General features: G+C 41.9%; 1 protein-coding gene across 2 annotated transcripts in view; it reads right to left on the reverse strand.

The window, feature by feature from the left end:
- The window catches only part of KIF26B (kinesin family member 26B), a 517,632-nt gene that overhangs the window by 60,535 nt on the left and 437,367 nt on the right, over positions 1–19,730 (reverse strand). For both annotated transcript variants that reach the window (XM_061382452.1, XM_061382453.1), the window contains one exon: positions 13,102–13,261. In XM_061382452.1, coding sequence (XP_061238436.1) covers positions 13,102–13,261 — 160 coding nt within the window. The remainder of the gene's footprint in view (positions 1–13,101; positions 13,262–19,730) is intronic.

A 19,730-nucleotide genomic window follows, 5' to 3' on the forward strand; every position in this document is an offset into this window, starting at 1 on the left:
TCCTTACAGTATCTACAGAACGGTAAGGAAAAACAGAAATAAATAGCAATTGTGGTTGCTGCCCCAAAGGAATATTGTAAAGTCTCTTCAAGTCTACTATTCTTCAAAGCAGTAACAAATGTACCATAACCTCTGTTTCTTGAGTTCTTTCTTTATTATATCAAAATAAAACTTCAGCTGTATTTTTATTTAAAAAAAACTAGACACATTAGACAATTTGGTACAACTTAACTGCTCCATGAATATAACTGAAATTTGTTCAATTATACATGAAATGAATTATCACCTCATTTGCATGGACAAAAAAAATCTATTAATGCTCAATTGAGCCTGAACCAGTTGTGAAACAGGTGAGAATTTATGGTTGGATACTCTGATTGAAGCTCTATTAATGTTCAAGACAGTTTTTAAATGAATTAAGCCCCAACTCATTTGTATGCTCCATCCCTCCTCACGTCTAATGGTGCCTAAATCAAGCCATCCTTGAATAGTCACAGAGCCCTGCGCATACCTGAGGGCACCTTGGGCTCTCTGTGCATTGGCCCCAAACTAACCTAAAGCCCTCCCCCTTGGGCTGTTTTCTTCTAACAGCAACATAACTTGTGATATGATGATTAGTTATCATTAAAGATAACAATTAGCTGTGGACTCGGAGTCTTGCCTTTGGCCCACTAGTTTATCATGATTTGTGTCAGGCTATGTCAACATCATTCTAGCAAAAAGACAGAACAGCTGTGAATGGCTCAGGCATTTATGGATGGACAGTGGGAAACTTTGCAAAACAGATGAGTGAGAATGGAGAACGAGTGGGAGCACATGAGGAAAGATCTGCCCAGACAGCCTTTACTGCAGATTTTCTGATTCCCTCGGCCTTACTTGAGTAACTTTCCTCACTGGCGGTTAAGCACTGGTGTTCACACATTACCAAGTGTGAGACTTGCCGTTTATGTCTCTATCTCCCCTATACTGTAAATTGTCCAAGGAGTGGAAATCATCTATGTTTCTCTATCATATTTCCAGTGTCTTGAGTATTGTAGGGGTCCAGTAAGTATTTTTTAACAGTGAATGGCTGACTAAAAGATAATGACTCGATGCAAAAAAGAACTTACAGATATTCTGCTACATATTGCTCAGATTATTTCTTGTGTATGTTTGTTATGGGCTTCCCTTGTGGCTCAGTGATAAAGAACCTGCCTGCCAATGCAGGAGACTTGGGTGTGATCCCTGGCTTGGGGAGACCTCCTGGAAGAGGAAATGGCTACCTACCCACTCTAGTATTCTTGTCTGGAAAAATCCTAGAAGGAGGAGCCTGGCAGGCTTTGTCTGGGGGTAGCAAAACAGTCAGACACGTCTTAGTTACTAAAGGACAGTGACAACGTGTTTGGTAGCCTCCATCAGACTTATAACAAAATCAGGCACTTAAACTCCTCCCTCAGTAGGGGGCTTTGGGCCAGAGTTCACCTTGCTTATCAGAATAGCACCATGCTCCATGAATAATGGAGTTAAACTTGGTGTATCACTTGGGATATAAAGTGTAAGGTGAAATTTGTATCATCAAGGTCAGCCTTAAAAATCTCTTTGAAAGAAAAATCCTTGTCTCATGAAATCTAACACATTCAGATTTTGCTTCAGGGTTGGAACATGTCTCTGGCTGAGCCCCAGAAGGCTATGGCTTGTATTCAAAGGCCATATTATGGGAAAAATTTGTCTTTAATGATTTGGATGGCCAGACAGACACAGTGCGGGTGCAGCACCCTCTGCTCACCTACTGCCCCCTCTCTGCAGTGGTCCCTCTGAGGCAGGCGGCAGGTGGAGTCATTCACTCCTTAGAGAATCTGTTATTTCTCTCTTTGTGCAGAGTACTCCAGGTTGGAGTCTCTTAAATTAAATGTCTGTATCTGGCAGCAACCCGATACATCAGGCACACAAACTCCTGCTGAAAAATGCATGAAGCTTCCATTTTAACAAAAGGTAATTATAATCCACTTGGCCAAAAGGGATGCATACTTTTAAAATCAAGAAACAGATACAAAGATACAATACTGCCAGATCAGTCTGGGTTACAACGTTCTGAAATATATGCAAACGCCCATTTTTACCTTTGAAACGTGTTTCTTTAAAGGGCCATCAGGAACATTGTCTCAAAGGACTCTATCACATTTCTGAGACAGAGGCGAATGGTCATTCTGAGTTAGCTGGTGGAGAAGAAAAGCGCAGGAAGAGGGACTTCCCAGGCAGTCCAGTGGTTAAGACTTTGAGTTTCCAAAGCAGGGGGCAAGGGTTTAATCTCTGGTCAGGGAACTAAGATCCTGCATGCTATGGGGTGCACCCCCTCAAAATAAATAACATTAAAAGAAAAAAAGAAACTGCAGGAAGAGAGCCTGAGTGTCTGGAGGTGGGCACTGGGCCTGGCATGAGGACCCACATCTCCCTGGTCTCAGCTCAGCATCACCTCCTAAGCCCATGTCACACAATCTTTCTCTTTTGGAAACCACAGGTATTTGGTTTCACATACTTCTCTGGGAGTAGAACCTGAAGAAACTTCACAAATTCCCATTGATAGATGACAGTCTCATCTACCAACTGTGGAAATGCCCCGAACTGCGATTATTAGCCAGGTGTTGGAGGAAGCTCATCACTGCACGCCCCGTTATCCTCAGTCCTGCCATCGTTCTCACCTCTTGCCTCTCCCCACCTTACCTTTCTTGTGCTCAGCACAACTTCCAGACCCAGACTGGGTGATGACCTCTCTATTCTGACAGGAATCTATTCACTCAGGAGTGTCTTAATGCACCTACAGAAGCTGCTGCTAAGGGGGAAGAGGGCTGGAAACTGTCTTATCGGGAGGCTGTGCCCCTCTGCAGTCTCCAGAATGGGAGAGGGTGACACTTCTCATGCAGGGGGCCACCCAGCCAGGCAGGAGGGCTGTCTGGGAGTCCTGAGTCCTTAGAGAGCATTAGAACATCCTGAAGCTCTTCAGGGTACAAGAAATGGCTATAGGAACTTCCAGGCTCTTACACAAGAAAGATTACAGAAATTAAGAAACAGTAGAAGACTGCGAAATAGCTGAGATTTGCTGAGTTCATCTGCTGGTGGTGCCCAGAATATGGCATCAGGATGGTTGAGTTTCCTCAAGAGCCATTTAACAAGGTCAGCCCGAGTTCTCGCCAACCCTGAACAAGGTTCTCTCACTTGCTAACTCGAACAATCTCACGTGGTATTTCTTATTCAGCCCGGCCACTGGATTGAGATTTGGGGAGGGGGAATTGTTTCCCAGCCTCATCTTTCTTATTCTACTTTCCTCGCTGCCACATCGTGGAAAAGGTGAGGCCAGGAGATGACCCTGAATGGACAGTTAACCACAGCTGGTCCCCTGCCTGGGACTCACATTTTCACTTACAACCAGCTGCACGTATTCAAGCTTTGTAGATACATTTGATCCATTGTCTGGCCTTATTTCAACAAGTACTGATTGAGCACCATGCCATTCTGGACACTGTGTCAGGAAGAGGTGATATACCAGAGGCAGTGGAGTAGTTCTGTCACCTACCAGTCCTATAGATAAGAACAAGCCACTTACTCCTCTGGTCACAGTTTCCCCATCTGTAATACCAGTATGACCACAGCAGTACCTATGCTAGGAGGCTGTTGGGAGAATTAAATCCTCAGCAAGCCTTTAGTGCAGTTCTTGATGCACAGCAAAGGAAGGATGACTATGAGCTGTTGTCATCACACCCACACCGTGGAATGCCCCTCAGCCACGGCTCACGCTTGCACACGCCAACCACCTGGATTGGAGTGGAAATCCAGGAGACAAGTACTGGAAGCAATTTCCTCCTTCTCCCTAGGACTCAGCAAGTCCATAAATTAGGAATCTCACAGCTGTGCTGTGCTGTGCTTAGTCGCTCAGTTGTGTACGACTCTTTGGGACCCCATGGTCTACAGCCCACCAGGCTGCTCTGTCCATGGGATTCTCCAAGCAAGAATACCCCAAGCATGCCCTCCTCGAGGGGATCCTCTCAACTCAGGGATCGAACCCAGGTCTCCCACATTGCAGGTGGATTTTTTACTATCTGAGCCACCAGGGAAGCCCAAGAATACTGGAGTGGGTAGCCTATACCTTCAACAGGAGATCTTCCTGACCCAGGAATCCAACAGGAGTCTCCTGCATTCCAGGCGGGTTCTTTACCAGCTGACGTACCAGGGAAGCCCCTAGGAATCTGTAAGCCCTTGGAAAAAATGAAAACAAAGTTCCCACTCTACTTTTTGTCCTTTTCTTTACTTTGTCATGCAAAGATGGGCATGATAAAGTACAGAAACAGCAAGGGCCTAACAGAAGCAGAAGAGATTAAGAAGAGATTGCAAGAATACAGAGAAGAACTGTACAAAAAAGGTCCTAATGACCTGGATAACCACGATGGTATGGTCTCTCTTCTAGAGCCATACATACTAGAGTGGTAAGTCAAGTGGGCCTTAGGAAGCATTACTAAAAACAAAGCTAGTGGTTTCAGCTGAGCTATTTCAAATCCTAAAAGATGGTGCTGTTAAAGTGCTACACTCAATATGCCAGCAAATTTGGAAAACTCAGAAATTGCCACAGGAGGAAAAGATCAGTTTTCATTCCAATACAAAAAGGGCAATGCCAAAGAATGTTCAAAGTACCATAAAATTGCACTCATTTCAAATGCTAGCAAGGTAATGCTCAAAATCCTTCAAGCTAGGCTTCAACAGTACATGAACTGAGAACTTCCAGATATACAAGCTACATTTAGAAAAGGCAGAGGAATCAGAAATCAAATTGCCAACATCCACTGGATCATAGAAAAAGCAAGAGAACTCCAGAAAAACATCTACTCTGCTTCATCAACTACACTAAAGCCTTTTACTGTGTGGATCACAACAAAATGGAAAATTCTGGAAGAGACAGGAATACCAGACCACCATACGTGCCTCCTGAGAAACCTGTATGCAGGCCAAGAAGCAACAGTTAGAAATGGATATGGAACAATGGACTGATTCAAAATTGAGAAAGGAGTATGTCAAGGCTGTATATTGTCACTCTGCTTATTTAACTTCTATTTCATGTGAAATGCTGAGCTGGAATCAAGATTGTTGGGAGAAATATCAATAATTTCAGATATGTAGAGTACACCACCCTAATGGCAAAAATTGAAGAGAAACTAAAAGCCTCTTGATAAAGGTGAAAGAGAAGCGTGAGAAAGCTGGCTTAAAACTCAACATTCAAAAACTAAGATCATGGCATCTGGTCCCATCATTTCATGGCAAATAGATGGGGAAACAATGGAAACAGTGACAGACTTTCTTTTCTTGGGCTTCAAAATCACTGTGGATGGTGACTGCAGCTCCGAAATTAAAAGATACCTGCTCCTTGGAATAAAAGCTGTGACAAATCTAGACAGTGTATTAAGAAGCAGAGACATCACTTTGCTGACAAAGGTCCATATAGTCAAAGCATCAGCTTCAGCATCAATGGCCACCTGATAGGAAGAGCCGACTCATTGGAAAAGACTGTCTTGCTGGGAAAGATTGAAGGCAGGAGGAGAAGGGGGCAACAGAGGATGAGATGGTTGGATGGCATCACTGAATCAATGAGCATGAGTTTGAGCGAACTCCAGGAGATAGTGAAGGATAGGGAAGCCCGGTGTGCTGCCATTCATGGGGTTGCAAAGAGTGGGACATGACTACACGAATGAACAACAGGAGGAAAAAGGCCTGACTGGTGAGGCTGTTAAATATGGCCATGGGCACGTGCAGCCCAATGCTGTCTGTCTGTCTGCCCCTCTGCAGGTCACACATCCCTCCACTTGAGCCATGTGGTTGTCTGGGAAAGGGATTGCTCTGCTGACCCCGTTTCTGCCCCTTCCTGAGTCCTGGGGTCTAAGTCTGTGGAGCGACAGGAGATTTCCTTCCACTCTGCTAGGATTCAGCAGATGGAGAATTCAATTCCCAATCATACGATTTTTTACATAATTTTATTTATTTATTTATCTTTGACTGCATTGGGTCTTCGCTGCTGTGAAGACTTTTCTCTGGTTTCGGTTAGCGGGAGATACTCTCTAGCTGTAGCGTGCAGGCTTCTCACTGTGGTGGCTTCTCTTGTTCTGAAGCACAGGCTCTAGGGAGTGTGGGCTCAGTACTTGTGTCTTCCGGGCTCTACAGCACAGGCTCAATAGTTGTGGTGTGTGGGCTTAACTCCCCTGAGGCATATGGGATCTTCCCGGACTAGGGATCGAGCCCGTGCCTGCTGCATTGGCAGGTCAGTTCTTTACCACTGAGCCACCAGGGAAGCCCCTAATCATACTCGTGCATCTATTCGCCAACTGGTTTGGAATACAGAGAGAAAAGGGTCTGATTAGTAGTCTCAGAAATTGAACATCAAAGAGAACCTCTTGAAAAACCAAAAGAGAAATGAAGAAGCCTCCTGATTTCTGCTCAGTCCTCAAACCGTAGGCTCATTATCTGAGAGGGACCAAGAAAACTATATACTATGGCTTTGCTGCCAAGGATCAGGATTGAGTTGGGGGCCTAACAGTCTGCTCCCAATTCAGTGAGGTTCTGTGAGGGGACAGAAAGCAGTCCTCCTGGGACAGAAAGGATGACACAGAGTTTGTGTGCTGTGTGTGTGTTAGTCACTCAGTCGCGTCTGACGCTTTGTGACCCCACGTAGCCCACCAGGCTCCTCTGTCCCTGGGGATTCTCCAGGGAAGAATACTGGAGTGGTTGTCACTTCCTTCTCCAGGGGATCTTCCTGACCCAGGGATCAAACCCGGGTCTCCTGCATCGCAGGCAGATTCTTAACCATCTGAGCTATAGGGAAGTCCCTATAGCTTTATGTGTTTATAGTTTATGTGTTAGACAGTGACAGAAAGACCACTGTTTGAACCCATGGCTTATGATCCCAACTGAGTCCCAGGCAGCCTCATTTCTTCCTGAGTGACCTGTATGGTTCTGTGATAATCCTGGTAGAATTCACTTACTGGTAGGTGATGCCCCAACTCTTAAGAAAATAATATCGATCTCTGAGAATTTTCAAAATTAAATGTGAAGATACTACTGACCAGGGAAGAAAACGGAGGTAGGCGGGAAGAATGAAAGGAAGTAAGATGCTAGAATTTCATACAAAAGATCCATGTACCACTGATTTTCTGAACTCACTTTCTCTGCATCCTAACAGTCATTAAAATGTATAAAAATGGATATTCTGAAGCAGTAACACTAAGAATTATCATTGCTGCAGTTGCTTGGCAACCTGAGACTTTGGTTATTTTATTTCTAAACAGGGAATGCTATAAACTGGTATCTGGTGTTTGTGAAAATAGTTTTAAATTGATGTTCTCTCTGTAAATCAGGAAGAGATAATACAGCATTAACGTACATTTAAAGGTTGCTAAATTTGCATATGTGTGTGTCTCATACCACACGCACACAAAGATTCTTCCTCAGAGTTTCTCTCCATTAATTGCTATCTTAACTAAATCTGGAGAATTAATATCCCTTTGCATTTTTCCTGGAAAATATCTATTTAATTTCCCTTTGTCAATAATATGCATTTGGGTCCCAAGGAACAAATCTTTTACCTCCTGTGTGAATCAGGGAAATTGAGTATTGTGGCTCATATCAGTCATGAGCTCCTTTCTCTAGCTTCCCAGACACTGTGTGGATTTCCAGTTCTGAGAAAGCAAAGACAAATCCAACATCTATCTGGCTACTGGGAGAAAATTATTTCTCAAGACAAGGCAAAGGAATGTCCACCTTCTTCAGAGATGTGACTCTTCTGAAGGCCTGATGAAATCTTGGGGTACTCCCAGAGATCCTGCCTATGGGTTCCAGCATGGATGAGGTATTCACATTTTAAAAAAGTTGGCTTTATTTATAAAATGTCATTTCTCCACAATCTCTCCACATTCTCTTGAATGTGACCTTGGTTCCTGACTCCTTTGTAGGGCTTTAGGAGGAGAAAGACTCCCTTTCTTTCACATCATCCAGACCCTGATGATGAGCATCCCTAACTTCTGTAGAATAATCTCGTCTAAAGTGGCCCCTGGGACTTCCCAGATGGAGCTAGTGGTAAAGAACCCGCCTGCCGATGAGGAGACATAAGAGATGCAGGTTCAGTCCCTGGGTCGGGAAGATCCCCCGGAGGAGGGCCTGACAACCCACTCCAGTATTCTTGCCTGGAGAATCTCCGTGGACAGAGTAGCCTGATGGGCTACAATCCTTGGAGTCACAGAGTCGGACGTGCCTGAAGCGACTCAGCACGCATGCGCACAAAGTGGCCCGCAGCGGTATTTGCTTGCCACTGAAGCTCATGACAGCAGACGGCCTTGGGCTCCACCTTTCGTCCCCAGAGAGAAGAAGGGCACCAGAGAGTCAGATGCCTGAGCCCCAGAGAGTGTCTGTGATGGATTCTCACACACAAGGATTAGGTCTTGGTCTGAACCACAGACCAAACCCATAAAAGAAGAGCACAGAGCACCAGTTCCATCATGGGGCTGTTCATGCAGAACCATGCTTCATGTTGACTTGGGAAGAGGCTCTCAGACAGATACAGCACTAGAGGGTCACAGAATGACTTTCCATGACCTCTTGTTCTGTGGAAGCCGGGACATTATAACATCTCTGTTTAGAAATAGAGGACAGCATATTGTTGGCAAATAATCAAACAGATTATTTGACCTATTGAAGTCATTATTTCTCCAAATGGAGTCACAGTTATAAATGAAGTAAAAATGTTTCAGGCTTTAAGCATCACTGTGTGAAGGGTATGCTTCCCCTTCATCTAGAAGGTACCAAAAATTCTATTTTGAGAGAACTGGGTGGTGGTTAGAATTTCCAAGTCTTTGGAGAGACTAGTCCTACAGATCAGCTGGGACATAACAGGACTTTAGCCAAAGCCAAGTACACACTGACAGATCCTTGTGGTGGCCCTTCTGGGTACCAGTTCTAGTGATGTGTGCCTGCCATGCTGGTTCCTGGCATGGGAATTCATTTTGATGCCACTATACATTTTTTCTCATCTATCCAAGGGGAAGGCTATGATGAGGAACAGCAAATGGCTGAGCAATGGAAGGAAACAGGCAAAATGCACTGTCAAAAAGCTTAGGACTATGACAGCTTCCCCGAGACAAGAGGTTCCCCACACTTAGGGAGTTCTGTGTAGCCTGTCTGACAAGGGGGCTGGAGCCTTTGGTGGTCTCCTTCCTGTCCCCAGGTGCTTTTCTGAATGGTGTCACCACTTGGGATTGATTGATGGAACTTGGATTGCCCAGCGAGCCTGAGCTATGTCACGGCTGTGGCTGGGAAACTATTCTGCGCTTGCATTTATCACTTATAAAGGCAATATCATTTGCAAAGTCAAAAACCATTCAGGGCACACCTAGGGTGCCCATGGGAGCGCCTGGGATGGGTAATGAATCCAAACTTGCTTTCGGGCTTGCTCACATGACAGAGAGTCTGTCTGGCACGATGATGAAGAGAAACGAGGACAGGCTTTATCCCTTCTGTGCACATTCCAGTTAATTTCCCAGAAGCAAACACAAGTGATGTGAGTTCCAAGCACAGAAGTGTCCAGGGTGACAAACGAAGTGCGTTTTTTTGTGTGTTTTGGAGGGCGTAGGGGGAGGGTCATGAGAGTGGAGTCTGGTTTTCCTTTTTTTTTTTTTCCTTTAAGTGAACAAGAATAAGAGGAAAACCGCAAGGGTACAAAACCTATCTCAGGAACTTACTGCAGAGACTGGGTTTGACGTGGGAAAGGTGTTTAGTATGCTAACAAAATGCCGTGTGATGGGGGTTTGGAGCACGTGCTGAATTGATAGAAGAAATCTGGGCCACCCTGCTGTGCTGAAGACCTCACGCTGTGCAGAGCAAAGGCAGCTAATATATTACAGAGCTTGATGAGGCTGGGCGAGTGGATCGGTAAGGAACTGCCAAGGTCTCTGAGGCTGTAAAACGTGATGCGGTTTGATCCTGCCACCAACTGGCTGGGTGATTTGAGTAAATCTTGGCCTTATCTTCCTGCACCTTGAAAGAGGGTAGTTTGTCATTGATTAATCACTTTGCAAATGCATTCTCAGAACCAAATATTGACTATCTGCTGTGGCTGAGAATCTGAAACAATATTATAGCAACGATCTTCAAAAGCTTACACATTACAATGGGCATTAAGGACTGAGGGATGATACAACTGGCTATACAAGTGCACTGCCAGTGAAGGTTTGGGGAGGACAGAGCTGGCTGGGTGGTCAGGCCACCATGTTTTCTGACACCAAGCAGTGGGCAGCTCTGCAAAATCCCCATCAGGAAGATCCTGATGGTGGGGGACAACTCTATGCCTGTGTCTTATGTCGACACCGTATTTATATGGCAACCCACTCCACTACTCTTGCCTGGAGGGTCCCATGGGCGGAGGAGCCTGGTGGGCTGCAGTCCATGGGGTTGCTAAGAGCCGGACACGACTGAGCAGCTTCACTTTCACTTTTCACTTTCATGCATTGGAGAAGGAAATGGCAACCCACTCCAGTGTTCTTGCCTGGAGAATCCCAGGGATGTGGGAACCTGGTGGGCTGACGTCTATGGGGTTGCACAGAGTCGGACATGACTGAAGCGACTTAGCAGCAGCAACAGCAGCATAAGCCTACTTCAACAGCGAGTGAGACGGTTGGATGGCATCACTGACTCAGTGGATATGAGTTTGAGCAAACTACAGGCGACGGTGAAGCACAGGGAAGACTGGCGTGCTGCAGTCCACGGTGTCGCAAAGAGTCGGACACAACTTAGCGACTGAACACAGTCTACTTCAGACATGGAGTGTCTTTAATCATCACTCCCTCAGAGCCAGAAGGGAAAGAAGGGAGCTGAAGCAAACAGATGTCTGAAGAGAACGGTGAGTGGAGTTTCCACATTTTGTCAGCCCTCGCAAGCGAGCAGGTGGCTGGTCGTTGTGGCTAACTGGTGTATGGTAGGTTTAATTTAACAAGAGACCTTGAACTATGAACAAAAACAATTTTTAATGTTGATAATAAAACCCAACTTGAACCAAAAGGAAGTTACTTTATCTAAAGTAAAAGTAATTTCATATGCTTACTTTTATCCATCCCCCCACCATCAATTCAACAAATATTTATTGAAATCCATAAAAGCATGTTGCCCCACAGAAACAATGTGACATATATATATATATATATATATATATATATGAGATGTAAATATACAAGCAAAATACATAATCAGTGACCTCATAAGGTGGTATTTTGAATTTTGTCTACATCATGATCTGTCAAGTTATCATACTAATACACGTTTCCCTTTTTATGGACAGGGAAGCCAACAAGGGCTGATAACTCTTTTCTTTCTGAGATCTTCAACCTTGACAGTACCTCTCCAGACCTTTTTGTCCCTCCTCTTCTCTCTTTCCTTCCTCCCTCCCTCCCTTCCTTCCTCTCTTTCTTGTATTCACAAGTTGACTTTATTCAGCTGCAGAAATGATACTGAATGAAACTTCATAAACCTTCAAATTGAACTTTTTCTTCCTCATAGAAAAGAATCACACAAGGGCTGGAAAAGCCACTTCTGGGTGTACCCTAGAATTCCAAATTTCAAGAACTGAGACAGACCGGCTTATAATCTCTATTTAAACTCCAAAGTAGGCTAGTAACGGGCTTCCTGGCGGAGAACAAAATCACAGTGTTGGCATCAACTTACGGTAGAGGCAAAGCACAACTCCAGATCTCGTACTGAATCTCAGTTTTTGTAGAAAAAACTGCCTGACTTACCTACACAACAGAAACTTTTATTTTGTCAAGTCCTACAGATTAAAAAATGATTCCATATACCGTATATTTGCGTAATCCTCATGGCAACTCTGTAAGGTACGTGTTATTTCCATTTCAATAGGTGGGTATAGGCTCAACCACATTATTATTATTGGTTATTGAATACAGTGTTACACACTTTACAAAAAACTGTCACACACATATCATTTTGAGCCTTTTATCATGGTTGTGTAAATAAGATATATAGCTATAGCCCTCAGTTCATGAGATGTGAATGTTCAGATAGCTAGTGAAAAGTGCAGCTGGACCTTGGCAGAGCCTGAAAAATGAGAGAGTTCCCCTCATCCCATCACCACATTGTCCATTGGAAAAGCTGAACTGGAGCGATGGTGGTGAGGGGTGGCTCCAGGGCTGGGTCATTCATGGCCAAAGATGATATGGCAAGTTTTTGGCTATTCCAGACATAGGAGCAGTTCTAATTTCATCTTTCTGGAGCATAACTGAAAAGAGGAAAAGGATCTTGGAAGTGAAACAAACATTTGCATGGGATAGTGGGTGGTAATTCCCCAAGCTTTTCAGTTCTCCTAAATAGGATTGCCACATAAAATACAGGGTGCCCCTATAGCTTATGCAATACTGGGGATATACTTACACTGAAAATATTTGGTTTTTATCTGAAATTAAAATTTAACTGGGCATCCCATATTTTTATTGGTTAGATATGGCAGCTCTACTCCTAAGGGAATGATAATTCAATCTTAGGACCCTTGCTCTTATCTCTATAAAGCATTCATACAGTGGTGGTAAAAATGTGAGTGCATGCACGCTAAGTCATTTAAGTTGTGTCCAACTCTGTGATCCTATGGACCTTATCCCCAGGCTCCTCTGTCTATGGGATTCTCCAGGCAAGAATACTGGAGTGGGTTGCCATGCCCTCCTCCAGTGGATCTTCCTGACCCAGGGATCGAACCCACATCTCCTGCAGCCCCTGCATGGCGGGCAAATTCTTTATCACTAGTGCCACTAGGGAGGCCTCAGCTATAATCTACCAATGGCAGTTGTTATTAAAGCCCTCAACTGAGGTAGCTTCCTATTATTTCTGACTTGAGCAGCCTAATGTTAGGATTGGGGCCAATTTATGTATTTCCACAGCTTTTGAATTTGGCAGATCATGCATTACATAATTGCCAGCGAAGGCCAGTTTCGGGCACTGAACGGACAGTGTGGTCCATACCTCTGCAGTACGACTCTCCCCAGATGTCACTAGATGTTTACTGCATCCCATGCTTCAAGTAGAAGAGTCACTTACTTGTATGGGATATGCTTGCTGCCATTGACGAGAGCCAGGATGACATTGCCCAGGGCGGACAGTGAGAGGCACAGCCCTGAGCCTCCTTCCCGATTCTTGCTAAGAGCTTTTACACAGCTGCCAAGATCGATGAGGTGCAGACGGCTGCGGCCTCCAGACACTGCCACAGGAGAGAAGACAAGAGAAGAAAGGACTGGTTAAGTCTGGCAAACCCTCATCTGTCCTTCATGTGGCTCTGTGGGAAATCTGAGGGGGAGAAAGAGGAAGTAAAAGGTTGAAGCTCATGATCTAGCACAAGAGCCCAACCAAATCATACAGCAGTAAAAATAGCACAGTCCTCATAGATTCCGCCATCACACACCACTGGCCTTCTGAAAGCTATGGACATTCCTACTATAAATAAGGGAATAATTCCTTTTGGCTGAATTAGATGAGATTTAACAGAGAAGGCAAATTTCTATTAAAATAGAATAAGATATGTGCCTACAGAAATTTCTGCCTTTGTGTAACAGAATTCTGAAATTGATCATATTAAAACATGAATAGCCCATAAGTGATTATCTGCTTTGGTTGAGTGTTATAGAGACCAGTGACCTAAAGCTCAGCCAGGAATCAGGTTAATAACTCAAATAATAATCAAATGGGTTAAAACCAGTAATGATGAGAAAAATCTTGAAAATAGCCGGAAGGGGAAAATTATGTTACAAGTAAAGGAACAATGATAAAATGATGTTTCTCAGAAATAATACAGGTGAGAAGACAATGGAGCAACATTCTTAAAGTACTGAAAACTTCCAACCTACAGTTATACACCCAACCAGAGTATCATTCTCAGATAAAAGGAAAATAAAGACTTTTTCAGACTTAAAAAAGCTTTAAGAATGCATCACAAAGGATATACAGAAAAGAATGAAGAGTTTTGGAAATGACAACCATGTGAATAAATTTATGTTTTTCTCTTATTTAAACCTCCTTAAAAGTTAATTGACTGTGAAAGCAAAAATAACAACAATGTAATATGTGGGTATAACACACACAAAATTAAAATGTTTGACAACAATAGCACAAGTTTAGGAGTGGAGAAATGAAAATACTCTACTGTAAGGTTCTTATTCTAGACATGAAGTGGTATAATATCACTTAAAAGTAGACTGTGATAACTTAAAGATGTATACAATAAACCCTACAGCAATCAACTACATAACAGAGATTTAGAGCTAAAAAGCCAGCAAAGAATATTAAGTGGAGTCATATAAAATGCTCAGTAAGTTCAAAGGAAAGCAAATAAAATAAAAAGGAGAACAAAGAACACATGTGTTGAATAGAAACCATACAGAAAAATAATACTTTGGGCCACACCATATGAATTATCCCATTAAATGAAGCAGTCTGAATATCCTTATTAAAACTCGATATTGTTGGATTTGATAAAAAGCAAGACTCTTCTACATGCTGCTTATGGGCAGGGCACTTCAAATATAAAGAAACAATAGGTTGCAAATTTAAGTATGGAAAAGGATATACCATACAAATAGTTGCCATAAGAAAGCTGAGGTAGTTACAACAGTATCAAACAAAAGAGACTTAAGACAAAAATATTACTAGAGGGAAAGAGAGACATTTTATAATGATAAAGGATAAAATTCATCAGGAGGTCCGAACAATCAAAAATGTTTATGCTTTAATAATGGAAGTTGAAACATATGAGGTAAAATCTGATAGAACTGCAATAATGAACAGAAAACTCCAGACTTACAGTTGGAGATTTCAAATACCCCTTTCTCAATAACTGATATAACAGAAAAGTAGACAGAAAACCGTAAGGATATAGAAGATTTGAACAACTATCAATTCATTCTACCTGACATTTATAGAACACTCAACCAACAACAGCAGAATACACTTTCTTTTGAAATGCACATAAAATATTTACCAAGATAGACCATATTCTGGTACATGAAACAAGTCTAAGTAAATTTTAAAGGCTTCACATCATTCCAACTACACTCTGCCACAGTAGAGTTAAATTCGAAGTCAATCCAGAAAGACACCTGGAAAATCCCTAAATATTTTGAAGCTCAACAACACAGCTCCAAATAACTTAGGGTCAAAGAAGAAACCAAAATGGAAATTAGAAAGTGTTTTTAAGTGAATGAAAATGAAAAACAACATATCCAAATTAGTAAGACACCCCATTAAATGCCTATATCAGAAAACAACAGAGGTCTCCAGTCAGTTACTTCAGCTTCCACTTTAATAAACTAGAAAAAGATGAGCAAATTAAAGATTAACTCACAGAAAGGAAATAATTAACACAAAATCAGAAGTCAAGGAAATATAAAATTTAAAGAACAAATAGAGAAAAATCAATACCGTCTAAAGCAGATTCTTTAAGATCAATAAAATTCATATTTCTCTAGCATGACTGATTAGCAAAGGGCGAAGACACAAATTTCCCATGTCAGGAACAAAAGAGGTAGCAGCCTCACTACAGTTTCTACAAATAAAAAAAGGATAATAAAGAAACATGATGCTGGTAAGTTAGCACAACTTGGAAGAATGAACACATTTCTCGATAGATACAAAGTACCAGAGCTCCCTCAAGAAGTAATGGATAATGTGACTAACCCTACATCCATTAAAGAAATAGAATCTGTAGTTAACAACCTTTCTACAGAGAAAGCAGTGTACTTAACCACACTGGTGAATTCTACCAAACTATAAAGGAAGAAATAATATCAGTTTTCACAAATTCTTCCTGAAAATTAAATAGGAGAGTGCGTGCATGCTAAATCACTTCAGTTGTGTCCAATACTTTGCGATCTCATGGATTGTAGCCCGCCAAGATCCTCTGTCCTTGGTTTTCTCCAGGCAAGGATACTGGAGTAGGTTATCATTTCCTCCTCCAGGGGATCTTCCTGACCCAGGGATCGAACCCGTGTCTCTTACATCTCCTGCATTGGCAGGAGCGTTCTTTACCACTAGTGCCACCTGGGAAGCCCCAGATAGGAGAGACTACATCCCAATTAATTCTTTGAGACCAGGATTACCCTGATAACAAAAACAAAGATATTCCAAGGAAAAAGTTGAAGACCAATTATCCCTCATGAACAAATAGGCAAAAGTTCTAAACAAAATACTAGTTAGTCATACTAGAAAATTATAGCTAGGAACATATTAAAAGGATTTTTATACCATGAATAAATTAATTAATGACTTAATAAATGAATCAATCCAAGGAATGCAGGGTTGGTTAACAAAAAATTCATCTATCATTATAATTCACCATATTAGCAGACTAAAAGAGTCTCAGTAGATGCAGACAAAGCATTTAACAAACTCCAAAATCCATTATTGATAAAAATGGCTGGCAAAATATAAATTAAAGGTGATAATCTCAGTTTGATAAAAAGTGTCTAGGAAAAACCTGCAGATAATAGTATTCTTAATAGTAAAAGACTAAAGCTTTCCAAGATAAAAAACAAGACAAGGATGTTCACTCTTTCTATTCAACATTATATGGGAGGTTCTAGCCAGAGTAACTGGAGAAGGCAGTGGCACCCCACTCCAGTACTCTTGCCTGGAAAATCCCATGGATGGAGGAGCCTGGTAGGCTGCAGTCCATGGGGTCGCTAAGAGTTGGACACGACTGAGAGACTTCACTTTCACTTTTCACTTTCATGCATTGGAGAAGGAAATGGCAACCCACTCCAGTGTTCTTGCCTGGAGAATCCCAGGGATGGAGGAGCCTGGTGGGCTGCCATCTATGGGGTCGCACAGAGTCAGACACGACTGAAGTGACTTAGCAGCAGCAGCAGCAGCCAGAGTAACAGGCAAGAAAAAGAAAATGTATCCAGATTGGAAAGAAAGAAATTAAACTGTCTTTCTTGACAGATTACATGATTATGTAGAAAATCTAACAGATGCCACAAAAAAAGCAACTAGAACTAATAATTGAGTTTAGTAAGTTATGGAATACTAGGTTCATGGATCGAGATAATTGTATTTTTAAACTGTAGTGCCAAACAACTGGAAATTGAAATTTAAAAATAACTTTTACAGGAACTTCAAAAATATTAAATAGAGATAAATCTGACAAAAGATACATGCACTGAAAATTACAAAACATACCTGAGAAAAATTAATAAAGACTTGAAAAAATGAGAGAAGTGTGATGCAGGAGAGCAAGGAAAACATCCAGGAAGCACTGTCCTGACCCAAGCCTTGTCTCTGCTCATCCCATCTCAACTTTACATCTAGCACTAACAAAAAAGGTGATGAAGGTTTATAGAAAACATAAAATTTCAATTCAGGTTCTCCAGTGGCAAAAAGCTTTCCACGTTAAGGATGTTATGTTTTGTTTATCTCCAACTATCTCCAGTAAAAATCCTTAATAGGACAGATATAATACATTACTTTTCTTTAATCCTATTTTGTATTATGCAGGATCAAGCCACTGGCAGCGTGCAAGGGAAACAGTTATTTTTGAAGCAAAATATCATCTGTTTTGCAATCTAATTATATAGACAGAAGAAGCTCAGATATTTCATGCGCTCTGCAGATTAAAGGGCAAAGACAGGGACCAATTTGGACTTTCAGACTCTAATAGTCCATTTGATGTAATGGAATAAAATTCGTAATGTACATGTAGTAAAATAGAACACAGAGAACAAAAGCATAGTTTAGACTGTGCTAAAGAATAATATTATAAAATACCTGTAATTATACCTGCATGACTCAAAATGAGAGTCATATTTTAAACAATGTAAAATCAACTTTGCTCTATAACCACCAGAGTTTCAGTAGTCACAGAATTCTGAACTTCACACACAGTACTGAATCCGGAATGGTACACTGTGAGTGAGCACAGGCCATCGGCTATTACCAAGAATTCCCATGGTTGGAGAGAAAGTAGTTCTAGAATCAATGAACAATAGGTGATAATTAATAGCAGGTAAGAAGCAGGTTCCTTGTGGACTTTTCAGATTTTTGAGGTCTGAGCTGCAAGGTTTAGGAACATAACCCAGTCTGCTTTGAGACTGTTTATATTTGAATACGTATATTTCAAGTCTAGACTTTGACCAATTGAAACTACCCATGTGCCTTATTCTCCCACAGGAAGCAATATACTAATTAACCCCACTCCCGAGTGATTCTTCCAACTCATGTTCATGGAGCCAGGATACGCTAAATTCTCCCCAAAACATTTAATTCCTACAATAATCCTGTAGGGCAAGAATTGGGAAACTGAGGTTCACAGATGTTAAACAAATCACTCAAAGTCTCATATAAAATTAAAACTCAATCTAAGATGAAAATCCAGAGCTAACTTTTACAGTTATACTCTTTTAACTCACTTTCCCATAACTTAGTGGTTCCCAAACTTGGCTGCACATCAGAATCACCCTGGGGTATTTATAAAATATGGACGCCTGGCTCCTACTCCCAGGCTTTCTAATTTAACCAGTCTGGAGTATGGCATGGGCATCGGGATTCACTGGAAGGCTACACAGGTGAATCTCTTGTGCACACTTTTGGAACAATGGCCTTGCCACCTGACCAGGTGAACCCAGGCCCTCCATCAGCTGTGTCAGGCACAATGTCTGATGCCCACAGCACACTGCAGGCTTGTGATGTGTGGTGACTGTTCCTTAGCTCGTCTTTGCACTTCTGCTCCAAAAACATGAACTGTACACTTATCAACAGGTCAGCTGGGTTTCCTCCTAAACCTAACTATGCCACTTGTACTTAATATTTTAAATAAAAATAATAAAATATTATGTAAATCAATAAAATATGTTTATGTAAAGAGTTAATGTTTCTAAAACACTGAAATCAATGCTTAGGAAAGGTGTGATTAAAATGAGTTAGCTTTTGAAAAAAGATACTGACTTTGGTGTGAATGAGAAATTACAGTGTGGAAAAAATTTCAAGAATCTAGAAAAAGTCTATACCCAGTTAGCTGCACAAGTGTCTCTTAAGTCCTTGAATCATTCAGAAGAAATTGAAAGCAAAAGCCAGACTATTATTAATATTGAGTGTGGTTTATAAAAGTCAGAATCTAAAGTTGAAAACTCATCTCAAAGAGAAAACCATGGCCCTGTATCAGAAGACAAAGAATAAACACATAATTGTATGTTTTAAGTTGAAAATGTTTATGACATGAATGTATCCTTTAATATGATTTTCCTTTTTAACTTAACTTTCTCAGTTAACTGATCAGTTCTGTCTGACTGTGTTGCATGAAACGGCTTCTCTGGACTCACATCACCTGCTTCCACAAAGGGTAAGAGGATGGTCTTTCTGAAAATTTCCCTGGTGGCTCAGTGGGTAAAGAATCTGTCTGCAACGCAGGAGACTGCCTGCAATGCAGGAGACCCGAATTCAATCCCTGGGTTGGGAAGATTCCCTGAAGGAGGGCATGGCAACCCAATCCAATATTCTTGCCTGGAGAATCCCATGGATAGAGGAGTCTGGCGGGCTGCAGTCCAAGGGATCACAGTCATACACAACTCAACAACTAAACCACCACTACCATCACCTCTCTATGAATCAGCTAAATGAGGTAAGGAAGAAATTCACTCACTGTTTAATATACAGCACACATGCCATCTGGCAGGACACGTAAG

Source organism: Bos javanicus, chromosome 16 (assembly GCF_032452875.1).
Source record: "Bos javanicus breed banteng chromosome 16, ARS-OSU_banteng_1.0, whole genome shotgun sequence".
Lineage (NCBI taxonomy): Eukaryota > Metazoa > Chordata > Mammalia > Artiodactyla > Bovidae > Bos > Bos javanicus.